Source organism: Pocillopora verrucosa, chromosome 1, assembly GCF_036669915.1.
Source record: "Pocillopora verrucosa isolate sample1 chromosome 1, ASM3666991v2, whole genome shotgun sequence".
Lineage (NCBI taxonomy): Eukaryota > Metazoa > Cnidaria > Anthozoa > Scleractinia > Pocilloporidae > Pocillopora > Pocillopora verrucosa.
The window spans coordinates 10735429-10759183 of NC_089312.1; the positions used below are offsets into that span (position 1 = coordinate 10735429).

General features: G+C 39.5%; 2 protein-coding genes across 2 annotated transcripts in view; one reads left to right on the forward strand and one right to left on the reverse strand.

Annotated features, from left to right (window-relative positions):
* Positions 1 to 1142: 1142 nt before the first annotated feature.
* LOC131774774 (stAR-related lipid transfer protein 7, mitochondrial) lies at positions 1143 to 7555 on the forward strand. The gene is made up of 9 exons (XM_059090856.2): positions 1143 to 1667; positions 3158 to 3297; positions 3789 to 3838; positions 4507 to 4617; positions 5064 to 5108; positions 5694 to 5731; positions 6049 to 6148; positions 6338 to 6422; positions 7087 to 7555. Exons 1-9 carry the CDS (start codon positions 1267 to 1269, stop codon positions 7167 to 7169), a joined length of 1053 nt encoding a protein of 350 aa, XP_058946839.2. The 5' UTR covers positions 1143 to 1266; the 3' UTR covers positions 7170 to 7555.
* LOC131774776 (fibrocystin-L) overlaps positions 7276 to 23755 on the reverse strand; it is a 46928-nt gene continuing 30448 nt past the window's right edge. Inside the window, exons 40-58 of the mRNA XM_059090859.2 lie at positions 23450 to 23656; positions 22817 to 23143; positions 22383 to 22626; positions 22070 to 22296; positions 21682 to 21907; positions 20931 to 21319; positions 20252 to 20455; positions 19326 to 19966; positions 18426 to 19011; positions 17983 to 18183; positions 17161 to 17430; positions 16411 to 16798; positions 15375 to 15679; positions 14111 to 14785; positions 12379 to 13766; positions 10221 to 11946; positions 9550 to 9675; positions 8366 to 8644; positions 7276 to 8245 (exon numbers count right to left, since the gene is read on the reverse strand). Coding sequence (XP_058946842.2) covers positions 8094 to 8245; positions 8366 to 8644; positions 9550 to 9675; positions 10221 to 11946; positions 12379 to 13766; positions 14111 to 14785; positions 15375 to 15679; positions 16411 to 16798; positions 17161 to 17430; positions 17983 to 18183; positions 18426 to 19011; positions 19326 to 19966; positions 20252 to 20455; positions 20931 to 21319; positions 21682 to 21907; positions 22070 to 22296; positions 22383 to 22626; positions 22817 to 23143; positions 23450 to 23656 — 8561 coding nt within the window. The 3' untranslated portion in view covers positions 7276 to 8093. The remainder of the gene's footprint in view (positions 8246 to 8365; positions 8645 to 9549; positions 9676 to 10220; positions 11947 to 12378; positions 13767 to 14110; positions 14786 to 15374; positions 15680 to 16410; positions 16799 to 17160; positions 17431 to 17982; positions 18184 to 18425; positions 19012 to 19325; positions 19967 to 20251; positions 20456 to 20930; positions 21320 to 21681; positions 21908 to 22069; positions 22297 to 22382; positions 22627 to 22816; positions 23144 to 23449; positions 23657 to 23755) is intronic.

Below are 23755 nucleotides of genomic sequence, written 5' to 3' on the forward strand. Positions count from 1 at the left end.
AAAAAGATTTATAATGCACGTGCACTGCCAGTGTTCTTCTCATTAAACTTTTTGTTTAGTGACGTTTCCGTTGCCATTGCCGTCGTGGTTTTCTTAAACTCCCGAATAACTGTCAACCAAGCTTTTTTTTTCTGACGTGGATGAAAAAATGCTTTTCAGACCAAAATGGTTGAAGAAGCGTACCCTTTAGGACCATTCATATCTATGTAACTTGTATCAGAAAGTATTCCCCACCTGATTTCACCTTCGACAACTTGTACCAGATCTCTCAGCATAGGACAAGTTATTGCAATATTGGACGAGAACTAACAGCTCGCTCTGAAATAGTTCTTGTCTGTAAAAAGTCACCCCCACCTTAAAGTTCTTTCACTTTAACTGCGCCGCGAAAAACAAAGGCTTAAAACGGAACAGCCAGTTAGTTCAACTTCAATTTAAGCACGAATTTTGATAATGTAGCAATGAAAAGAAAGCTTCGCCGTTGTTTTAAGCGTTTTCTCCAAGCCAAGGACCTTTAACAAATTTAAAAAAACCTGGGAATTCGCCCCGTTTGGCGCCATAAGGTGTTTCAGTTTCCAACGGGCATACAGGCAAGTATACGTAGATTTTTGACCAATCATAGCGTGAGTTGTGTCTATGTTATGTCATAAAGCGGCACCATACATTACCACGGATTATCTAGAGGAAAGAAAAAAGAAGAAGAAGAACAGGAAGTCGCATCGTACAATTCAAAATATCTTACCATGTTAACAAATCTTAAAGAGATGATTTATTTTTTCCTGGGTACCAGCAAAACAAATTCATTTTTCTCGCGTACATCACCTGTTCTTATCAATTGAGGAAACGGCTCGCTTATAATTCTGTTCGGGTGGGTTAGTCAATATGTGGTACAGCTATTGTCACGAAGGCAGCCAGCGCGTGAAAATTAGCTTTTTTATGACGTAACAATACCCAGGTCTCACGTAATTTGTAATCATAATTCTTTGGATGTGACTTGAAAGCAATATTTTGCATTTTTATCGTGAGCAAATTTAAGCCTATGCGCACATGAATGTTTCTATCCGCCATTAACATCCGGCAGGGTTTCTCTTTACACGTGATCAACGAACGCGCATTGGTGGAAATTTTGATGAACTTTGGCCGCGAAACCAGACACATTGCTGGATCACATGTAAACATGGCGGCTATGTTTAGGAGATATCGTTTGATTTTCACAATCTTTTGAATTCTTTGCTGGGAACGATCCTCACAATTTAGCTGAGAAAAGGAATGGCAGCAACAGGGCCGTATATAATCTACAAATCTTCCCAGTTCTGCGCCGCAGTTCGTTGCAATGTTGGCTTCGATCATCCACTTCGCAAGCGAATTCGTGAAGTCGAGTTCCCTTTTCCGAAAGGTACAGACACTCTGCCTCTTCGGCTTAATTTGGAAAGTTTGACTACCGCAGTCAGTGAAATCTGCCAGCAAATGAGAGAAAGAAGAGAAAAATACTTGCTGCAGAGACAGAGTATAAGGCAACGAAGAAAAGGTTTTTGCGAAGATTTTCATCCAGACGAGACGGAAGGAAATCTGAGTTACGAAAATCAGTTGGTAAACCGGGACATTCGCCTTCTTGGTGCAGGTGGATTTTTGTGGGATAAGGAGCGAGTTACAGACTATGAACTGTTCAGGTTAGATATGTCTGTAATCAGTAATTCCTAAATCGATCAAATTAGTTTTCATGTAGTGAAAATATATATTCAAAATGTTTCACAAGCAATCGTCGAGTAGGTTTCCATCAGATTCTGGTTTTCGTAGAGGATCTGTTGCGCTACAAGTCTCATCTCCTTCAACTTCCATTTTCATCCAAACCCATGAATTTACGCCAGATCTGTTGTACTGAGTTTGATGTCTGAAACACGAGAGTCAGTAAATTGCAAGAGCTGTACAGGAAAGTGAAATGTTGAACGTTGAAGACTTAGGTTTTTTTCTGGTATTACATAAGTTGTTATCATTTCTTTGGGGTGCTCATTCCGTTCAAGATGATTTCTTTTGTATATCTGCCTGGTACATTTTTGAGATTTGGTTCATGCTCAACTGTTTTGTTCGTGGTATTCTAGACTTTAGGGGGCATAAAACAGCATTAAAGAGTTGCTTGGGCACAGCAGAGAACAACCTCTACGAGCGAAGTATATGATTGAATTTAGACAAGGAACTGAAACAATGGATGATACATTACTATATAAAACCATAATAAATAAGCTTAAAGTTAAAAATACTCGACTGATAGAGCCATACATAATGTTACTTGACACTTAATATTATCTGCTAAGTTTTCAGGCTGCTGTCTATCCAAATGCCCATTACCTCCCCCCATCCCCTTTCTTTCCAGTAGTCATCAGCTAAGCCTTCTTCCCTGAAACCCTTAAAGTCTACCAAACTGTTCTCTTCTTCCCTTGTATCATGCTTGTTTACTATTAAGATTTATTTAAAACTTTAACTCCCTTGAGTGACTAAGACAGAATTTCCCCTTGCAATATCCATATGATATCAAGCAGACAAGTGATGAGAATAAAATAAAATATCAATTAGGGACTTATAATCCAATACCAAATTATTTGAACTAACCTTATAAGAATTGTATAACATACAAGAAGGATAATTACTAATGAGATCCTGGGAGTGAAGAGGATAATGTACTTAAAACCTAGTTGAAAGCATATTGTGGTACTGGTATTTTGTTAATATATATTTCAACATACATGTACAATACATAGGATTTTTCCAAGTTCAGAGGGATTACATAAAATAAGAGCAAAAATTAAGAGAAAAGAGAGCTAAGTGCCCATGTGCAATTTATTCTAATCCATCAAATTGGGGATTACTAATTCTGCTACTAAAATAAATGTTGATTGTTGTGGTTTGTCTTTTTTGTTGAGTGTTGTGGTATCTGATCTGTTGTAAACTGGTTACACTTCTTGTTGGTCACTGGTATATACCACTCTCACTTTTCATGTATTCTATATTGAGGATATACATTGTACATATAGGATAAAGGTGTGAATATGATTGTGGAACAGTAATTGAATATTTAACCACAGATTATGAAACAAGCATATTCCAGAGAGTGGCTAAATTTATTTATGACTAAGATTTTATTTTGGCTTTGCTTGTTCTTTAGGTGTAAAAAAGAAAATTCTAGGAAAAGGAAAAATGACAAAATAAACAGTGACAAAGAGGAATGGGAACACTTTATCAACCAACATCAGTTAGAAGTGTGGAGAAGGCCTATTGATACTACTGGGCTTTATGAATACAAGGGTAAGAACTGTAACCAGACATATAAATGTAAATTACTTACTATTCCTCTTGTCTGAATTAAGGAACTATTTTCACCAAGAAATTGGCGACAATCGATACAAATGTACATGAATGTTCTAAGGGAAGTTCATGAAATACCTTTGTACAGGCTGTGCTGCTTGTATGGGGTACATGAAAATTTTATAATTAGTTCTTTTGTGGGCTTGGGTACTTCAGGTGATCCTATGAATCTTTACATGTATCTCATGGGTATCAAAGGTACACATTTCAAACACAAAAATGTGTTTATTTAATGCACTGTATGTACTATAAAGTCAGTTTTTTGCAAGTTTTGGTTTTACCTGTTCATGGTTTGAGTATGCTCTTCAAGAGCTGGAAGGGTTTTTGTCAAATGTTATGTGGAAATGAAAATTTTAGTTCTGCAGTTTTATTACTTCTACATTGTAATTTTCTGAAACTCCTGACCTACTGTATACCTCTTCTTTTTGTAGTTTTTGGTACTTTCTTTGATATAAATGCAACATCCTTCTATAGGACTCAGGTGAGGATAGCTTCCTTGACTTAATTCTATTTAACCTGTTAATGATAATGGGGGTATCACAAGCAACTTGTGACTTGATGATGTGGCAACACTCTTTGAATTCTGCGTGGTTTCAAAGAAAAAGAGGAATAAAATAAACTTGATGGAGATTACATAATTATATATGATTAATAATTCTTTTCAAGGTTTAAACTTTATCAAAACATTTCATTTTTATTGTCTTCTGACTTGTCTTCATAATCATACTATAAGGGAAAGGAAATTTTGGCTGAACAGGTTCCCTTAGAATTTTACAGAAGGATCAGCCAATTGTTCAGTTTTGTAGACTTGCTTTGGTGTAACACTTTTGAAAATGTGACACTTGGAACTATATATTCTGCACTAAGTATTAGAACAGTTTTGTTGACAAATAACACTGTTAAAAAAACAACAACAACAAAGTATAAAGACAGCTTCAGTCTGATTGTGCATGTGTGTTCAATTCACTGTTTATTGCATGCGGTATAACTCATTCTTAGTGATATGAGAAATAATTCTAAAAGAGGTGTATTTGGTGTGCTTCTGGTAGGTGTAACTTTTCTGGAGAGGTCACTACATTACATGTTATTAACTCAGTCAAATGGCCAGAATCTCTGAAACAATGTTAAGAGTGATGTATTTATTTTCAGGTTGATAATGAATACCGCCTATGCTGGGACCAGTTTGTTTTAAAACTTGATGTTGTTGACTCTGATCCTGTGACTGGAACTGAAGTACTACACTGGGTTACAAAATTTCCTGTAAGTATCTCATTTTATACATCTATTCTTTTCTTGGGTTTGCATTGCTTGTTTCTTTTTAACTGGTTATTTATATGATAGGGCTAACAATGTTCTGGCCCAGTTGTCCAAAGGGTGGATAACCTTATCCTCCAGATAAGGGTTGACAAAATGTACTAAGCTATCCACCAGATCAATATTTATCCAGTAGACAGTGTCATCCACTCTCTTTGAACAACTGGGTCCAGACCCTTAGTTTACCAATACAAATAAAGGTATGCATGTTTAGTGTTCATGAAGTTGATTTTAAAATGTTTATCTGCAGAGTGTACAAAAATTATTCACAGTACCTTATCAGTAAAGTATTTAAGTAATTAAACTAATTTATCCAAACTGCAGAGAAGATTTTTCGGGAATAGTGTACTCAATGTTTTACCTTCTTGTGTTTTTTCTTTTGTCATCTATAGTACCCATTGAGAAATAGAGACTATGTGTTTGTAAGAAGAGGGAAGGTAAGTAAATGGAGATTGTTTTTACAATGGGTTTTAGTCAGGCAGAACTGCCAACCTCTCCCTATTATGTATTTTTTTCTCCTTTTCTTTTCGTTTAACCCTCTCCACCCTAAAATCAGTATGTATATTCTCTATACTGTTCTCCATTTATGTCCTGAGATGCTGACAAAGAGAATTTGTTTAACAATCAAGAGCTTCTTTAGTTGGTGATCATGTCCTTGATTCAGATTCAGGTTGATATTGTAACACAAAAACTAGGAGCAGATGCTATTTACACTAAGGCTTCAAAGGGTAAAGTGAAGAATGTGCTGGTGTGTCAGCATTTTCCTTTGAATTCTACAGTTGCAGCAATGTTTAGTTTTCTGGGATTTCTATAAAACACTGCACAAGTGTAATCATTTAAAGAGTAACCCTGAAGGTTCACAGTAACTGGAACAGCATTCAATTAATTAACCAGCATGAAAAAATAATTGATATGCTCAAGGAGATCTTTGAAAAGCTTAGAAACATTTATACCAAGAAGGCCAAAGTTACCAGTGCACTATTTATTTATTTAAATTTGACATTTTAATGTCCATATTTCAGATTGATCATAATTCAAGGACGATGGTTCTGTTATCAAGGTGAGCAACAGAGTAATGTTGCATAGATGGTTTGTATCAGCATGATTTCAGTGCACAGTGTAAACTTAAATTTCTATAGAGATGACCCACCATTAGTATGGCAAGTGTTACTTACTGATTTCCCATGAACCCCATTTAACCATCATTGCATGCATAGACAGGTGTTTTAAGGGGTTTGTGGTTACAAAAATGTGACATCCAAAAAATTATGCCATTGTTTGCCTTGAATTTCCCTTTACCTTTGTGTGGGCAACATAGTGGAAAAGCTGAATATACTGTTTGTTACTGTAATTAACTGTTCCTGATTACCTACCCAGGGCAACTCATCATCCACTCTGTCCAGAGAATAATGAACATGTGCGAGTGCCAAGCTACCACTCCAGCATGGTGATTGTACCACATAAAACATTTGATGAGGTGAGACAAGCTTTTGATCTTAAGAGCTGAAGGTTCAAATTATTTTTTCTTAAAACTTTTGAAAAATGTGAGACTAGAAATTTCAGTTCAGTTAGTAAGTGGACATTATGTAAGAGGGCAACATAATTTTTTCTCTTCTGCAAACCTTTCAAGTTCTTTTTTTTTTTTTTGGCAATGTTCACTTTGCAGGATGGATTTGACTTTGTTTTGTCTTACTTTGATGATCCCAAGACAAACTTTCCATCTTACTGCATGAATATTTTGACAAGCACAAGTAAGTCAATGCAATATCTTTTGTGGATACAGTGACTGGAATGTACTTTAAAATGTGGTTCCTTTGGGTTTGAGTCTGGTGCAATACAGCTTAAAGAAAAGGGCGTCTTGCTGTTGGGCACATATGTATGTTGCTTCATTGTAGAATTAATCAAAGAGTTTGTTGGGTGAAACAAAACATGATGTGTCGTTTTTGATTTGAAGAGTTTTCCTGCCACTGCCAGGCTGCCATTTTATTGAGAAGTGGGGGTTGGCACTGTGTAAGTTTTATGGACGTTTTAATGGAATTTTTACAGTGATTCATTCAGACTAGGAGCAAAAGCTCTTCCTTGGCTTAGTTAAGACTGTGTGTTGAAAGAAATGGTCAGAAATATCTTGAAAATAAGCAAACCACAGGAAAACTTTTGGAGAAGAAATTTGTGGTACAGATCTATGTTTTGGCGATATTTTTTTCTTGGGCATGAGACTAGGCTGGGAGAAAGAGGCTGACTCGCCTATACCTTTCATACTTACACGTGTCTCAAGGAAAACCTGTTTGTCTTGAATGATAACATTCATCTCAAAAATGGCTGTTTTCAGTTATTTTTCAGTCTTATCTATGTGCTTGCATAATTATCTATTAGCTTATTTAATGATTTGGAGTTATTCGCTTTTTTCTTTTTCAGATCTCCCAACTTTTATTGAAACACTTCATAATGCAGCTGCTGGTTTAAATCAACACCAAGAAAAAGTTTTACAAGCGGGTTGAAATACCACTATCACAACTTTATGACAAAATGAACATTAAAATTATGAAAACATCGTGGAAAATTTAAATTTCAGCAAAGCCAGTTAACTGTTTTTGCAAGACGTAAATTGATATACCTTTGTGCAGTACTCCGAGGCAAGTACATGTGAACCTTTGAGGATGCACCAAGTGCAAAGTTGCGACGATTCAATAAGAGTTGTAAACCTATTGTAGTTTCACATCACGCAAACGGTGTGTGGGGTGAATGAAGCCGAAAACAAAGAATATTTTAGAGAAATTAAGAGAGAATTAATTGAGCAAACACTGTCCACTCAAAAACGAAGTTGTGTAGAAAAACGTACACTCTATTTTTGGTATGATGTTGATTAAATACAACTGCGATACTTTGCACGTGTAGTGTTCTATGATCAGATTGTACCACGACAATTAAAAGCCAGAGTAGGTGTTCGTGATTTTGAGTACATCCAACATTATATGATATATATATTCGAACAATGTACGATGTTGCGAAGATTTTAAATTTTATTTATTTCTCTTTATTTCACATTTTCAGTACTGTGTCCGTGAAAAATATCCCAAGAACTTACACCCTTAAAGAGTTAAATATCTTGACCTTTGGAGCGCTCTGAGCGTTAAAAATTTACTTTCAAAAGTTTGGTTGCATAAAGACAAAACATACGGGAAAAGAGAGAGAGCTGCTAAACAACGACGTGAAAAGATTACCTCGGACCACAAGTAACTTCATTGGAAGATGCCTTTTGACCTAAAGATTATTTTCTTGGTCTACTGAAGCCACATTTTTTTTATCACGCCAAATTCTTTACATCGGCACTGAAACAAAAATCAACACCTCAAGACGGAATAACACGAGGTCACACGTAAATAAGTAGCGCTGTATGTATTTTTTTTTCCTTCGTGGAACTTTTACACACTAGAGACCTGTTCGTTTTCACAAGTGATCTTGTGCCGGTGCCAGTCCTTCGCTTGACAGTCTCGACCACAGTAACCACGCTTGTGACACGCAGAGCACTGGAAATGAGCTGCGGCGCCGCATGGGCAAAATAAAAGTGCTGCTTCTGAAGATTAGAAAAGAAAAACAAATTCAACCTAAACAAAGTTGGAAGCGAGAGATTACTTTGACTTCAATTCAACCTGCTCCCACACTGCTATCCCTAGCGCATTTTACTTTTCCTTACCTTGTTTGTTGGCAAATCTGATGATTACCGACAAGTTATACATGCTCTTGGTTGTCGCCTCGCTGGATGGTTCCACATCAGCCATCATGGCATCTTGGAATAGGAAAACTCGCTCAAGAAGGGTTTCAAAGAATTCCCTCTTTAATATTTCCCGAATGTCACCAAGGGTAGCATCGCTAGGAAACTCGACGAAGCCGATTTTCGTGAAAGGCTTTCTTCCTTCTCCTTCAGCGACTGTGTTGAGGACATTCACGGGAAGTCTGACAGTGTATGACTCCTCTATTGTTAAAAAGAATTGACACAGTTCAAAAAGAATTATCAACAAAAGGGCTCCTAGAACAAGCACCATCTAACATTAATTTCCCCGGAGACCTCACCGTTTGACATGATCATGAATGACACGATTCAAACATGCTACGCGGGCTGAGTTTTTTAGTATAAGTTCGACAAAAATTCTCAATAGACTGCGTGGAACAGACCTTAATTTACCCTTTAATTCACAGGAGTGTTCAACTTGTAATACCTCGTACAGAAAACAGACAATGAGAACACTTAAACTCATCAGGTTGAAGTTGTTGTCTTGATCTCCCACCAATTTCTCGCAATTACTTTACAAAGGAATGTGTGGCTGCCAGTGGGGAAATTAACAATAAGATCTTGGGAATTGAAAAGTTAACTGTCGAAGGTAATATTGGGTTGCATTGGCACTCTGATTGTTCTTAAGAATTTGTACACTGCGTGAGCCAACTGCAAGCGACACTACATGCAAAAGTAGTCGTTACGTTGTAAGCCGCTTTTTCTTGCGCTTCAGACTGTTTAAATCATCGAGTATGAGTTTTCTCAAGAGTTGATTTGCATGATCTTGATTATTGCTGCAGTTGTGGTTTTGCACTACGTTCAAACGAAAAGCGTTATCGTCTGTTGACCCTTCCACCACTAATACTGACTAGCATCTAATTTCTCCTTATCACCCCTGAATCAAACATTAAGGTCATAGGAAGCAGAGGCCGAATGATCACCAACTTAAGAAGCACTTGATTGTTCAACAAATTCTCCTTCTCAGCACTTAACGAAATAATGCTAAGAAGGAGAGAATAGTATGGAGAAAATGCATACTGATAACAGGGTGAAGGAACTTAAACTAGAAATGATTAAGAAAATTTCAAGTGAACTAAATGACTCACCCTCTACTGTGATGTCATTCCCGTCGTTATTGTTTCCCATGTATCCAGGAGGAAGCGAGGTGACGTTCATTCTGGGTGTACTGTGACCGGAAGATGGGCGACTAGAATCCCGCGATCCTGTTTGAGCTGCAAGGAATAAGACGGCTCTATGACATTGACTTAAGCGTCTCATACAAAGAGATAACTCAGTTTCCCCGTCTACTTGATCATGAAAGGGAGATCAAGTATCCTATTTTTTCTTGACACTTTTGACATCCGTGAAAACCTTTTTAATAAGTCAGAGATCTGCGCAAGGAAAGGAAGTTCGAAGATGTAACATACTGCGGCGAAAATATGTTATCTATTTGAAACATACAACTGCGCATTTTCAGAGAAATAGTAAAGTTGATTGTTACCTTGCAGTATATGAATGGTAATTTCTTATTTTTTTAATTCAAAAAATACTTTTTCCAGACTCAAAATCCTGATACTAATTGTTTTTTAGATAGTTTTTATTCAAATTCAGATATCATAGCTCTTGTTCATGATCTACGTCGAGTGCCTTAATGAAGAAATTGCTTAATTACCTTTTTTACCTCTCAAAAACATATCTAACATAGCTGGAATCAAAATGTTTTACTACGAATATCAGTTTATTTTGGCACCTATTTGAGCAGGCTACATAAACTTACGTGATTCTTGAGCCATCAGTCTCTTGTACAAAACAGCTTTCTCAAAAATAAAATGCCGACGGCTCTGGTCTTTCAAAGATTTGCTTGTGGGAGTACCCGAGTCAGCCGAAGATGGCGTCCCATTCCTTGTCAACTCTTCGTCTGATGAATCACTGCCAAAAGACGCACCATTTTGGGCTCGCATTCGTAGCTTTTGTGGTGATTGTCTTCGTTTTGGCGTTTGCGGGCTTAAATTTATCGGTGAGCCTTCAGTTGAGGAGTTCTCTTGCACCAAAATTTGGCTGTCACTCTTATGTTTCACCGTCTGTCTACTAAGAATCGATGCATCCCTGAAGTTGGCGTCAATCGTGGGAGATGACAGTGCAAGCTGCGGAGTGCGCCTAACAAGTGCAGGAGAGGTATTCTCTGACCAAGCCTCAATAGACGCCTGAGAAGATGCAGAATTCACTTTGCGTACCTTCCGCTTGAAAAAGTTACCCTTTTGCGCTGAAGTATTTCTTGAAGAGGGCCTCGACGGTGGAGGTGTTTCATTGTCCGAAGACTCGAAACAGTCATTGGTTAATTCGCTGAACAGAATCATCTCAGTACCTCCCATTTTGTCACTCATCTGCGTGGCTGAGTGCGAATCGATGATATTGATTTTTGATGCGCTTTTCCACGAAAATTTACCTTTTGCTTGACGAACGCGTTTCCTACATAAGAAGAACGCCACTCCTATGATAACACCAAGAGCGACGACCCCGCATATCGCGGTCACTGCAGCCGTTGGAAATTTTGATCGGTCTTCCTCTGTTTGAGACACCTTATCATTACGGTGATAATCTTGTCCATCTACGCGCATAACCATTTGAGCTTGATATTCTGTGTTGTTCACACGCAAGGTGTACCCTGACTTGATCATGTCCCATAATGCAACTAGAGCGTTATCCATCTGAGATATCTGAGCCGTAATGTCAAAATAGACCAGGATGCTACCTCGTGCGAGTCTCACATTATCAATTTTTGCATGTGGGAATTTTGAAGTTAAGTCTTCTATGAACGTTTTCATAAAAGTGTCTTTGTTTCCTTCGACCTCTGAGAAATCGTTTCGGAAAACAAACATAACGTTTTTCATGACAGGTGGATCAAGACAAGTTGTAAATGATTCTGAAACGTTGACAGTTATCTGAGGTGAGTGTCCACTGGTGACCACAAGGGCAGCGTTTGGCGCCAATTGAACTGTTATTGGTGCAGGGAACGTTGGATCACGCGAAAACGTAAAAAGGGGTGTAACCACTGGCTCCCGCCATTTAGCACCCTTCGTTACCTGAATCATGGACACGCCTAAGTTTTCCGTTTCTATTTGGGACTGTTTAGTCATTACTATAAAGCGTTCGCCTCGATGTCCAGCCTTCACGATACCTCCAAACAACTCGTGCTCTTGATCGTAAGTCGCTATCAGTTCTCCTGAGTCGAATGAGGTGCTTTCAAGTTGTGCATTCAAGATGTCCGATCCACTAGCAAACTCAAAGTATAGTTGGGTGTCAGTATTTGTCTCCTTGGTTCCATCTCGAGCGCTCAACTCAGCTGTTATTTCCAACTCGCAGTTTGTAGAATTATTTCGGTGATCAGGTACGCTCGTATGAAAGAATTTTAAGAATCGCACCATATCCATATTTGCACGTGCTAACAGGTAGGCATCGTCCCGTTCTGGAACTCCATTTAGGTTGAAATCCATGACTTGAAGCTATAAAGAGAAAGTACAGGGTCCTAAGAGTAGGGGTCTTAATAAGTTCCACTAGGGTTAGAATACGCAGAAAGGAAAGAGATATAGCGGAAATCTTAAAATATATTTTACGGTTGAAGGTGTGGCAACTAATGGTCTCTTCCGTCTCATGTCTTAGCTATTTTTCTCAATAAGCGTTATCGTTCATCCACTTTGTGTCCCGTCAAGAATATCTACGGTATGTTCTTACTAGTTTGAAGGCAGTTTGCCTGCTTCACAAGAAATTATTCTTATATCGCGACATCCTGCCCAACTTAAAAGTTTCTAAAGCGTTAAAACAAGATCTCAGGAATTATGCACGCCAATGGCAATAGCAAAGTCACAAGCTATCCAAAATCCAAAATGTAGGGATCAGATAAAAGTAATGAACGTATTTTCAATTTATGCGCTTACCATTTTATTGGTTGTTCGCCTCAGCATCATTTTCCCGAACTCACTGTTGAAGTTATCCTCCACTGCCAAGCTGTGCGCTAAAGTGAAAGCTGCGTCCTTGATGTTAAACACACAGTCTTCGTTGACATCTCCCAGCATTGAGTTCTGGCATATCGTCAGAGTTGGTGAATAGTCTCCCGCTATGAAACCCAAGTTTTGATCCATTAAAATGTTCACTGTTCCTTGTATTGTAGGCACACCATTATCCAAGGAGTCGAAAACTAGATCGGCAACATGTGAGATAGCATTTTCAGGGTTTGTCAGATCTGCTAAATGCAACTGACCGTAATTGTAAGAGTATGCAAAACTTCTCTTCAATTCAACAAAATGGACTTGACTTTCGTCGAACGAAATCTTTACGTCAAACGCAAGAAGTTTTGCTTTTCCTGGATTCACGCGGACAGGGATGGTAATTCGCTGGTTAGCTTTCAAAGCTGGTATTGCGGGGCCGTACTCTTGTCCAATATCAACACCACCCACTGGTGGTACTGTATTGCAATAAAACTGAGATCTCTGTGGCTCAGCTTGGCCCTGAAGCAGAGTCACTGTCACGGTTACCAAGTCATAATAATCTGATAACAACGTGACAACACCAGTCATGTTATCAACCAAAGCCACCTCTTTCTGGCTGCTTTTGAATGTAACAAGTCCAGGAAATTTAGAGAAATTCTGCACCCTAAACGTGGAGCTGTCGTTCATAGCAAAGTCCACTTGTACCTGACCTTGCGTTGCAAACGCAGGACCAACAAGAGTTTGATTCCTAAGTCCAGTTATTTCTACAGCAACTATTTCATTGACAGTTATTACCTCAGCTGAAATTTCAAGCCTAAGAGTACTAGACGCTCTCCCGGAGAACATACCAATAAGACTTATGTTCCCGCTGGTGCTTACACTCTCTACAAACAACACATTTCTCGGACTGGGTCCCACCAAGGCTTTAACACCCACGTCATTGCTTATGACATTGAAGGAGGCTGATATCATCTTGGTAACGTCATAAGTGGAGTTATCCGTCAAAATGAGGTACAGAATAAGAGAAGCCGACTGGACGTTGCCATGACGATTACCTACGCGCTTTAGCGATTTCAAGGTTACTTCTGAGTTTTTTGTGGTTGGATAAGGTACAGCTGATAGCTGTAGAGAGGAAAACCCAACTACGTTGACTTGGACACGAACATTGTAAATGTTATGAACACGAACAATAAGAACGCCATGACCCAGTAATCCCTGGAGGTTTGCTGCAATTATTTTCTTGCCATCAGCCGACACAACTGAGAACAGACCACGTGATTCTGACTTGTCGTCAAATGTCAATCTGTTGTCATCGTCAGATAGCTTTTCTCGGTTACCTGTTGACAGGAAATACTCGTCAGCGTTCTTGAAACCTTTCAATACACAATGATTGGTTACATTCACACGGCGCCATGACATAAAGAAGTATAATGCCTCATTTCATAATTAAAGAGTAAAGTATTTTCCCTTTGAATAACAAAAGGATTTAAGCCGAATCATTTCCAAATTCTTGGATAGCAATGAAAAGAGAGAATGTTGGTTAATGAGTGAAGACTTTTATCCCTGTACATGAAAATTTTGATTTAACAATTATGACAACTTGGATTAAAAGATCAACAGTTACAAGAAAAACGTTTCTCGGATTGTGGTCTCTCTCCGATCTAGTGTCGTCATATCTCACCGTTTTCATACAGCAACAGTACTGATATCGGACTACTAATTGCAACGCCAACTGCAACAGCAGGGTCCCCTGGAGGACTTATCCTGCTGATCACATCTTCAATAAGCACATCCACGCCTCCACTGTCATTCACATTGGTGAGTCGAACTGTCACCTTAGCAACCGTGGAAAGCCGCTGAGCTGATGGAGCGTTGTCGCTTACACGTACAACAAGGGTGTATCTCACGATTGTTTCATAGTCCAGATCCTTTTTGACCATGATCACACCAGTTTTGGAATTGATATCAAAATTGATGTCCTCGTTACCACCTATAATAGAATAACTAAGTTGTCCGTCCATTCCGAAGTCTCTGTCTGTGCCATTGATGTCCGCAACAATGGAACCAACAGCAGTGTCTTCAGGTATTTTTACGTAAATACTTGCGGAATGTTGTAACTGTGGTGCAAACTCGTTCACGCTGACTATTTCTATGGTAACCAGCACCTCACTGGTCAGTGGCACCTGACCCTTGTCCAATGCCTCGACAGTGAGGGTGTAAAGAAGATCGTCCACGTGTTGCTGTGTCTCCAGATCAAGGCTTTTTCTTATTGTTATTATTCCAGTGTTGGAGTTCATTTCAAAGAAGCCATGGTTGTTACCTGACTTGATTTTGTACTCAACTTGGCCATTTGAACCTAAAACAGAGTCAACATAATTAGTAAATTAAATACAAATGAGTTGTTTATTTTTCTGACTGATTTCACTCTTCAACCGTTTTTTTTAGAAAAATCAACTCCTCTAGAAAGAAGAAAGAGCAAAGAAGCCCTACATTTAAAGATATGATTTCAATTTTGCGTCACAGAGTTTCATATCACGATCATTCACATGAACAACATTTAAGTAGAGTTGTAGAGTGCGAAACCAGCAGGCCCCACTCCCGTACTTACGAAAATATGCAAACCATTAAAGTCGGAATGATCTGGTTGTCGCGCCGAACAGATTTATGTGTCAAATGCTAAATAGTAAAATCGTAATATTCTTTTTGCGAAGAATGAAAGCAGCTCCCGAAGTGGTGCACGCACTGAAATGAACACTTTGATTTTCACAATATTGGGACAGCCAGAAGCGGTTATTTAGGGTCACAAACTAGTACTTTATTACGGAAATAATTGGTTTTAATTTGAATTCCCTCCGAATTCTTCTCCCTGGCTAGTTAAATTTATGAAGGCGAGAAAAAAAAATCAGCTGGCTTAAGCTCCACTTTCAGGCTTAAACATTACATACCTGCGTCAGTATCACTCGCTCGCACTGTGATGACGTCACTGCCTACTTTCACAGTTTCCTTGACAGCGACGTAGTAAGAACCTTTGCTGAAAACTGGTTTGTTATCATTGATATCCGTTAGACTTAAATTCACAAACGTGATAGACGAACGTTGATTGACTATTTTAACAGGCCAGTCAGAAGCCTCTATTTCCAGTTGGTACCTTGAAGTTGTCTCTCGATCCAATGGAGCGTGAATGAATATTTTTCCAGACGAAGACTCGATCCGAAAACGCCTATCCTCGTTTCCTTTCAGTATGTGATATCTGAATTTGCAAATAGAAAGTATTATTCAAAAAACGTTTACACAGAGAGGTCCAGTTGTCTCCTCAGTCCTGAAGATCACCAAAAAGATCAAGATAAGGGATACCGTTAATTAAGTTCCGGAACATGCTCTGTAAATCACACTAATTACCACACTGCTTAAACCCACAAATTCTTAGCACGCAAACGTTGACTCAATTGTTTCCCTTCACTTAAATACAGTGGTAGCGCTGATTAGCTGAAGTCGACAACCACTAAAAAAATTCCATCCGTCCTTGGGTCCCACTTCGCGACGCAAAGTATCTGTGGTTAACCTTTCAACTATGAGGCAGGTGCACACTCAACCAGCCCAAGTTCAAGATATCTGGGTTGGGTTTAACAAGACCCCACTGTATTATCATCTCATGAACCTGAGGCCTTAACCCCCTGATGCGATACAATCCTTAAGTTGTTGTCCTTCTTCTGATAACTATGAATAATAAGTTGGTATTAAATTCACACCAAGTTACTACGGTTTTTTTTATATTTACTAAAATCGAGCCGGACAAACAACAAATCGAATAGAGTTTATCTGGTAATGACTGTCCTCGGAATTGTTACGAAGTGGTACAATTTATACAATGTGATCGAGCGGAAATTCATGCGTAGGATATCAAACCTTTCATTATGTCTATATGAATTAACGTGAGCTCTGAAACAAACTTGTTCTACTAAATACAACTGCAAAACTCACGTTATGAATCCATCAGGTCCAAAGTCCTTGTCTTTGGCTGTGACTTGGCATAAAAGCGTTCCAACAGCGGTATCTTCTGGAATTTGCCAGGAACGACCAGGGTGAATGAACTCAGGAGTAAATTCATTCACACTTTTGACTTTCAACACAAATGTAACATTGTTAGACAACTGAGGATTCCCATGATCCTTTGCCTCGACCACAAGTGTGAAGTTTGGGTAAGGTGCTTGCGAAGACTCCAGATCAAGGCTCTTTTGTAACGTCAGGTCTCCAGTGTCAGCACTTAAACCGAAGTAGCCCTCCAAGTTCCCAGCGGTGATGACGTAACTCACACGCCCATTTTCACCTGAGTCGAGATCGGTTGCCAGGAAAGTTGTAGCCTTTTCACCTGAAATGAGAGACATGGAACGATAGATTAACGTTTAAGAACCAATGAAAGAGAGGTTTTAAAGAGGTGTTGGTTCCTTTATGTTTAACGTGGACATAGACGAGGAAGTTAATTTGAGGTCACGGGGGACATAAAACATATCTAAGACCCTGTGAAAGAGACAGTCATGACTTTCAGCGAACACCAGTCTGATATTTGAGCTCTATATGGAGGTTGATTAGTAAATCACGGAATAAGTTGAAAAAGATCAAATAGAAACTATATTTATATTTTGCACACAAACGGCGGCAATTTGGAAAAAAGTTATATATTTTTCTCTAATTCTTATAAAAAAAAAGTTTTCGCCGTGCGCTTCGCCTCACCTGTGGAAAGAGTCTCGGGCACTTGAATTGTAGTTAAATTGTTTGAAAACAATGGATTATTGTCATTTACATCCTCCACATGGACCTGCAGGTCAAAGTCAGTGTATCGCGCACCACCAGTGGGGTCACTGTCTGATGCACGAATTATTAGCCTGTGTAGGGGTGATGTCTCGTGATCCAGAGATGAAGTCAACGTCACAACTCCAGAAGAACTATTAATCACAAACGTTCCGTCGCTGTCACCACTGTAGATGAAATAATGAACAATACCTGCGGAGTGATGTAAACAACCATGCATAAGTAAGAAATACTGCTCGAATCATAGCGGATAATTTAAGCAACGTTCTCAATAGCCTCACAAAGTATGAATAGTTTTAAACATCTTCTGCGCAGGTAATTCAAGGTTCACATAAAGTAGGGCTAGATCTCAAGTAAAAGCCTTCTTCTAGCCGTTTATTTTGTAGTTTACGAAGAACTAAATGAGTGTCTACCTTTTCAGGCTAAGGAAATCTTGACAGACACACAGGCTTCCCTTTGAAGTTTTGTGATTGCAACAATTAAATCCGAAATGAACTCCCTCAGAGTTTCGTTTTGACAAGATATCTTTGAGCGATCTACGTTCCTTTTCTTTTCAGATATCATAAACGGCTTTTTACGTTCTATGCCCCAAGGAAAGCGAAGAGATGTCCAATAAAGGAATAAACAAATAATGTAAGAATTTCGTGTTGAAACAACCCCATTAGCCAGTCCCTTGATACTTAGTTATTCTGGTTCTGTATTACCAATCTGTAAAATGTTTTTGTGTAAACCTTTCCATTTTACCTTGCACTCCGAAATCGTTATCAGTAGCATTCACATCCATCAACACAAGTCCATTTCCAGGATCGTAGTTTTCCTTTACGGTAACAACAGCTGATTGGTCGTGAGTGAGCTGAGGCGAAAACTCATTTACTGGTGCGATGTTTATTACCACAGTGGTGGAGTTACTTAGTGGAGGTGATCCTAGGTCGGTCACATAAACACCTGAAATGCACCAAAACAGAGTGAATTCTTCAGTAAATAGAGAATAAGTACCTCTTGCCTATGGCGCCTCCCAATTCAGATACGTTACTGTTTCAAATTGATGATCTATTAGAAAACGCTCTTTCTCAAATTTGGTTGCTTCAGTAAAACTTTGCAAATGTTCTCTAAACTGGTTCAAGGATTGCAAAGGGGCACTAATGGAGACTGTTTTCATTACGAAGGTGAATAAAATATTGCTTTACCTAGGCTGTAATTCAGTGATGGTGGAGCTGGTCCCTCTAAATCAAGTGAACGTTTAACAATAATGTCCCCTGTTTCAGCTTTGATGTCAAAATAACCGTCACTGTTTCCTGATGTGATAGAAAACCTTAACTTGGCATTTGCTCCTGCGTCGCGGTCCATTGCGTCCACATGAAGAATTACGTCATTAAGGTTTTCGTTTTCGTTTACCCGAGATGCAAATCCATTTTTGGTAAACCGCGGGGCGTTATCGTTAAGGTCGCCAATATGAACCACAATAAGTTCGAAGGAGAAACGAACTTTCTCCTCAACAGCTCCGTCGTAAGCCTTCACTTTCAGGTTATAAACAGCAGTTGTTTCGCGGTCTAATCTCTGCGCAGTAGCTATAACACCAGAGGTCCTGTTAATAAGGAAGCTTTCGTCGATGTTTCCTGCGTCGAGGGCATAATAGACATCACCTTGACTTCCGATATCATTGTCTGTCGCATGGATCGCGATGACAAATGACCCAATGGCTGTTCCTTCGTCAACATGAACTGTACGGTTCCCTGGAGTGAACACTGGAGAATAATCATTGACGTAATGGACCTAAGAGAGAGGAAATAAATGGTAGTTGTATGATGAGGCAGGTTTGCAGTAAGTTGAAAGGGGAAAGGGGAAGGTAAATAGGTAGGCAGCCCAATGGATAGGTAGGTAGGTAAGTAAGTTAGTAGGTAGGTAGGATGGAGGAAGATGTTTGATTAGGTAAATAGATACCATTGCGGATCATAGGAAGTAGGGGGTTTAGTATGTAAGTAGAGGGGTAGTTGTATACACAAGTGAAAAAACTTGAGAAAATGTTAAGGACAGAACAACGCCTTCAATCATGATTCATTGATAACTGCATTGCACTAGTGGCTTACCTCGAACGCCGCTGATAGAACGACATGTCCGTAGCTAGATTCAAACCTCAATACATAACCAAGCCCGTACAAGGATACAAGAAGATTAGTAAACACAGCTCGCTCCTTTTCTACTGAAACATTAAATGTTCCATTCAAGAAAGAATCTCTAGGCTTGGGGTTGGCATGTAGTGACGCAGTAACCCACCATGGAGTCTTCAAGGGTGCGGCCCTTCTACTCGTTCCCATATCTCGAACTTCCACCACTGGCTGGGTACCAAATGGTACAGATTGATTCGCATTGGCTATATGTGTGACGACCTCCAGATAAAACTGCCTTGGTTTTACGTCAAATGAATTCGATATGGCCAGTATTCCGGAGTATGCTTGTGAGTGAGGACTGACCGACACGTTGAATTTCATCCGATAATTAGTTGCCACATCATAAAAACTAAAGTTTGAGAACTCCACGCGCCCTGAAACTGGTATTTGGAATTTCCTTTGGCCAAGAAGCACCTGGTTTCCAGCTCCCTCTTCCATTGAAGCTAGAATTGTCCACGTTCGACGGCGCCAGCCTAGATTTCCAACCAATACGTTCGTGGCAGCGTCTCGGATCTCGAGCACAGGTTGGTGGCCGCATGGAACGGTATCATTGCAGTCTCCTAGAACAAGAAAATACTGGTAGCTTTGGTTTTAGGTTATAGAGATTGGGTTATAAATCCATCAATTACAAGAGTAAGACATTTAACCATTCCTTATACGATCGAAGCAAAAGTGCGCATATTCTTCAAAGTTGAAAATTTTTCTTTTATTGACACCATAACGTAAATGTAAACTTTGAAAATGTATAAAAGTTTGGGTTTCATACTTTGAGGGGACCAGCCTTCGACTTTAATAGAAATTTGTTTGTAATTGAAATGAATTTGAATCATAGATCCTACACTTACCTGGCTGCTGAGTAATAACCAGTTCCAAGATCCTCTCTTTCACGCCAAAAGGAGTGGTGTTAGTTGAGAATTGGTAACGAGATGATGGAATAGTGAAAGCTTTGATAATGAGAATGTAGTTATTTCCCTCATGGTCAATGGCGAGATCAAGAAATGACGCGATACCACCAGAAAATTCTACACTGGATGATCCAGTCAGGCTTCCTGGAAGTGGAATTAAGGAACATCGACAAATATTGGTCAATCGAATTAAAAGTATACGTTTTGTTCTTGCATCTTTGACCATAATATTTTTCGTAGTCGAGATTGAGAACGGTATCTTTGCTCCTTAAATAAATGCCAATTAAAAACCATACATATTTAAGACAGGAAATTTGATGCCTAAAAGATCGATTAAATTGCAGACAACTCAGTGCATGATGTGAGCTAACGGTCTGAGGCATTTTTGTCTAATAAACTTCTGGGCCCAGTTGTAAAAAGGGCGGATAACGCTATCCAACGGATAAATCGCTATCCAGCGGATAAGTGATAGCTTAACGTATAGCTTTGTCCATCGGATAGAGTTCTATTCAGTGGATAGCGTTATCCGACCTTCGAACAACCGGGGCAGGGGCCGGGGCCGGGGCCGGCTCAAATTTTCTTTAGATAAAGAGCCTTCCATTAATAACCACATAGCTACCTTTATAGTCTTTTGAATCAAGTAGCGACGCCCTACAAATCCACTTCCTCCCCTTCCACCCCGTGTTCGTCACTAGCTCGCCATTAGCAGCGTCACGGACCTCAACCAAAGGCTGCTGGCCAAAAAGAACGGTCTCGTTGGCATCACTTGGGTGTCTTACGACCGCAAAATACAAGATTCTTTCTTTGACTTCAAAAGGCTTCGACAAAGATGTAAAGCTTGCTTCAGCAGGAAGGGATACTCTGTATTCTAGAACATAGTTTGTGCCGTTGTGGCTAATGTTAAGATTAGTAAAGTTTGCCCAGCCATCATAGAACGGTACAGTCGTGTTTCCACCCAAAAAGGCACCAGGGTCCCCGGTGCCATTCTTGATTGACGCAGTTACATACCTGAAAATATTCATGGCAGAAATGAATTGATGCTATCTAACTACAGTATCTTGAGCAGTTGTACACCTCCCAACTCTTCACCATGGCATCATCGTGCATCACGTTTTAAGACATGAAAGAGTGAGTGTGCAATGTTCTTCTCAGAAAAGTTACATTGATCATTAAAGTAATCCCGTTCCTCACCAACTGCTGGAGTACACAGCTTCAGTTTCCAAGGGAGAAGGGGATGCTATTTATAATTGGGTGAAACAATATCAGGACAATTCTTTGAAATTAGTATGGTAAATCACTAGCTATATCCTTTGATTATGCGTCGAAAGTGAGTTGCTTGGAATTACCACAAAGCGCTTTGAGAATCTTACCATTGTTCACGGTCACTATGTCCCAGCATGTTTACGGTGCGGTTGAGTTTATCAACCATCAGCAATTTGGGTTGAATTTGAAAAGGAACAGTTTCATTGGCTCCACCAGGTTGTTGTACTACAACAAGTCGAGCAGGAATCAGGTAATCATACACCAGACTGGACTTGTTGCCTTCTTTCATCATTTCGACTTGATCAAACCGCCATGTTCCATTCTTTGGTCCGGCTGATAAAGCAGGTATAAATTAGATAATCAAAATCTTTTTTGTTGGTGGTAGTGTTGTTTTATTTTACGGAGAGCCTCTTGTTTCTAAAGAAGCTATCTTGTGTCGTTGCATTTGCAGCTTTGGATCCAGCTCCCCCTAAAAGCTCATAAAGTATTACATACCTTCTTCGGGCGTCGCTCGTTTCCATCCTTCCGGGAGTTTTCGTGGAGGCTCGGGATCCGTAACCTCAATCGATAAAATGTCCAAATTAAGAGAGGAAGCCATGCGCCCTGTTTGTGCTGCCTCTACAGTTTTGGAAGCTAAGGACTGGAGACCTATGTACTGTTCAGTGGGGCTCATGGTAGGAGAGGCCGTTGTTGTGGCGGTAACAAAAGGAGGACTAGTGGAACTGTGAAAAAAAACCACAGGGTAATGCGTGATATGATGGTTGCATGTTGTTTAAACAATACAAAGGTTGGCGTATGAGCTACTTACGAGGAATTTCCAGGGGCAAATGTATTCTCAGGTGTGTAAGATATGTGACGTTCCGGCGGGTCGCCTATTTCGATCGTGACTGTCATCACCTCATCATTCGAAGTTCTTCGTCGTCTTCGGTTTTTCTCGGCGGCATTTACGATTTCGACTACGCGAATGCGAGACTCGTCGATATTCAGGAGCGAGGCCATATTTTGAACTAAATTCTTTTCGAAGAAGTCGTTGAAATGGACAGGCTTGCTTCCTAGAAGATACAAAAATAAATAAATAAATAAAAGTTAAGGGATCCAAACATTTTATTCCCTAAAGTGTCGATAAGTACAGTCTCAGCCCTAGATTTGTTGCGGAAAATTGAAGTAATAGGATTCACACAAACGCAATTTCATCTTTTGTGATACGAAATCCACATTGCCTAGAATAACTGAGATACTCACCGAGCTTAACTTGTACGACTGGAGCAGTTCTTATGTCCACAGGAACATTTCCTTTGACTACCACATAAAGTAGATGGCTTTCTCGATCGTAATAGTTGGCTCCACTGATGCTATTCAAGGTCGGCTCAAACTGGTTATCCGGGAGCTTAGGATCTTTCTTTTTGTAGCTAAAGTTTTCCTCGTTGAAATTTGCATTGGTTGGGAATATGAAAGCGCCTGTGCGATATACGTCCAACCGCTGAGGTGTGGTGTATCTGATAGCAACTCGAAGAGCTTGGGAGCCGTTGGCGTTCAGCAACGTTAGGCGAAGGCTTTGAGGATTAGTGCCTGAGAAATGTAGAAAAGCCAAGAAACGTAAGATATCTTTTTGTATCCAATTAAAAAGCTGCATTTACGGAAAGCAAAAAGTAGATTACGAAAATTATAGCAAAACACGATATCAGACTATGACGAAACAAACGTTGATGATAAACAGATGAAAATTATCCTTCGGCAATTCGAAAACAAACTAGTTTCTCCAATTCTCCCTTATTTCTCCCCCCCTAAGAATGGATCTTACGAAAATCAGTTCATATAAATCAAAACGAAAACGATAAGGACAAAATGTTTACGCTCATCGAGGGAGTTTCTCACCCGTGAAATAGATAGTATAGTTCTGTTGTGTTGCCACGATAGAGAAGAATGTCGATATTCTCTCCATGCATGCGTATCCAAAGCAGCAGCCATGATCCATTGGTCCGTTAAGCAAATCTGTGTATCCATTGGACGATAGAGCAACTGGAGAAAGTCTACGAAGCTCTGTGTCAGCGTCCAAGCTCTCTATTATGAACATGTGGTAGTCTACGTAGACGGTAGAAATAAAAAATAGCGTTTAGTTTTACATTTTCTCCTTTGCTGCAATTTTCCGATAAACAAAACGTTAAGTGTCTTCCTTTCTTA

Coding starts and splice junctions, on each gene's coding strand:
- LOC131774774 (XM_059090856.2), top strand. CDS start 1,267: ATGGCAGCAACAGGGCCGTATATAATCTACAAATCTTCCCAGTTCTGC. Junction 4,618..5,063: donor ACTGGGTTACAAAATTTCCT/GTAAGTATCTCA, acceptor TGTCATCTATAG/TACCCATTGAGAAATAGAGA. Junction 5,732..6,048: donor ACGATGGTTCTGTTATCAAG/GTGAGCAACAGA, acceptor TTACCTACCCAG/GGCAACTCATCATCCACTCT.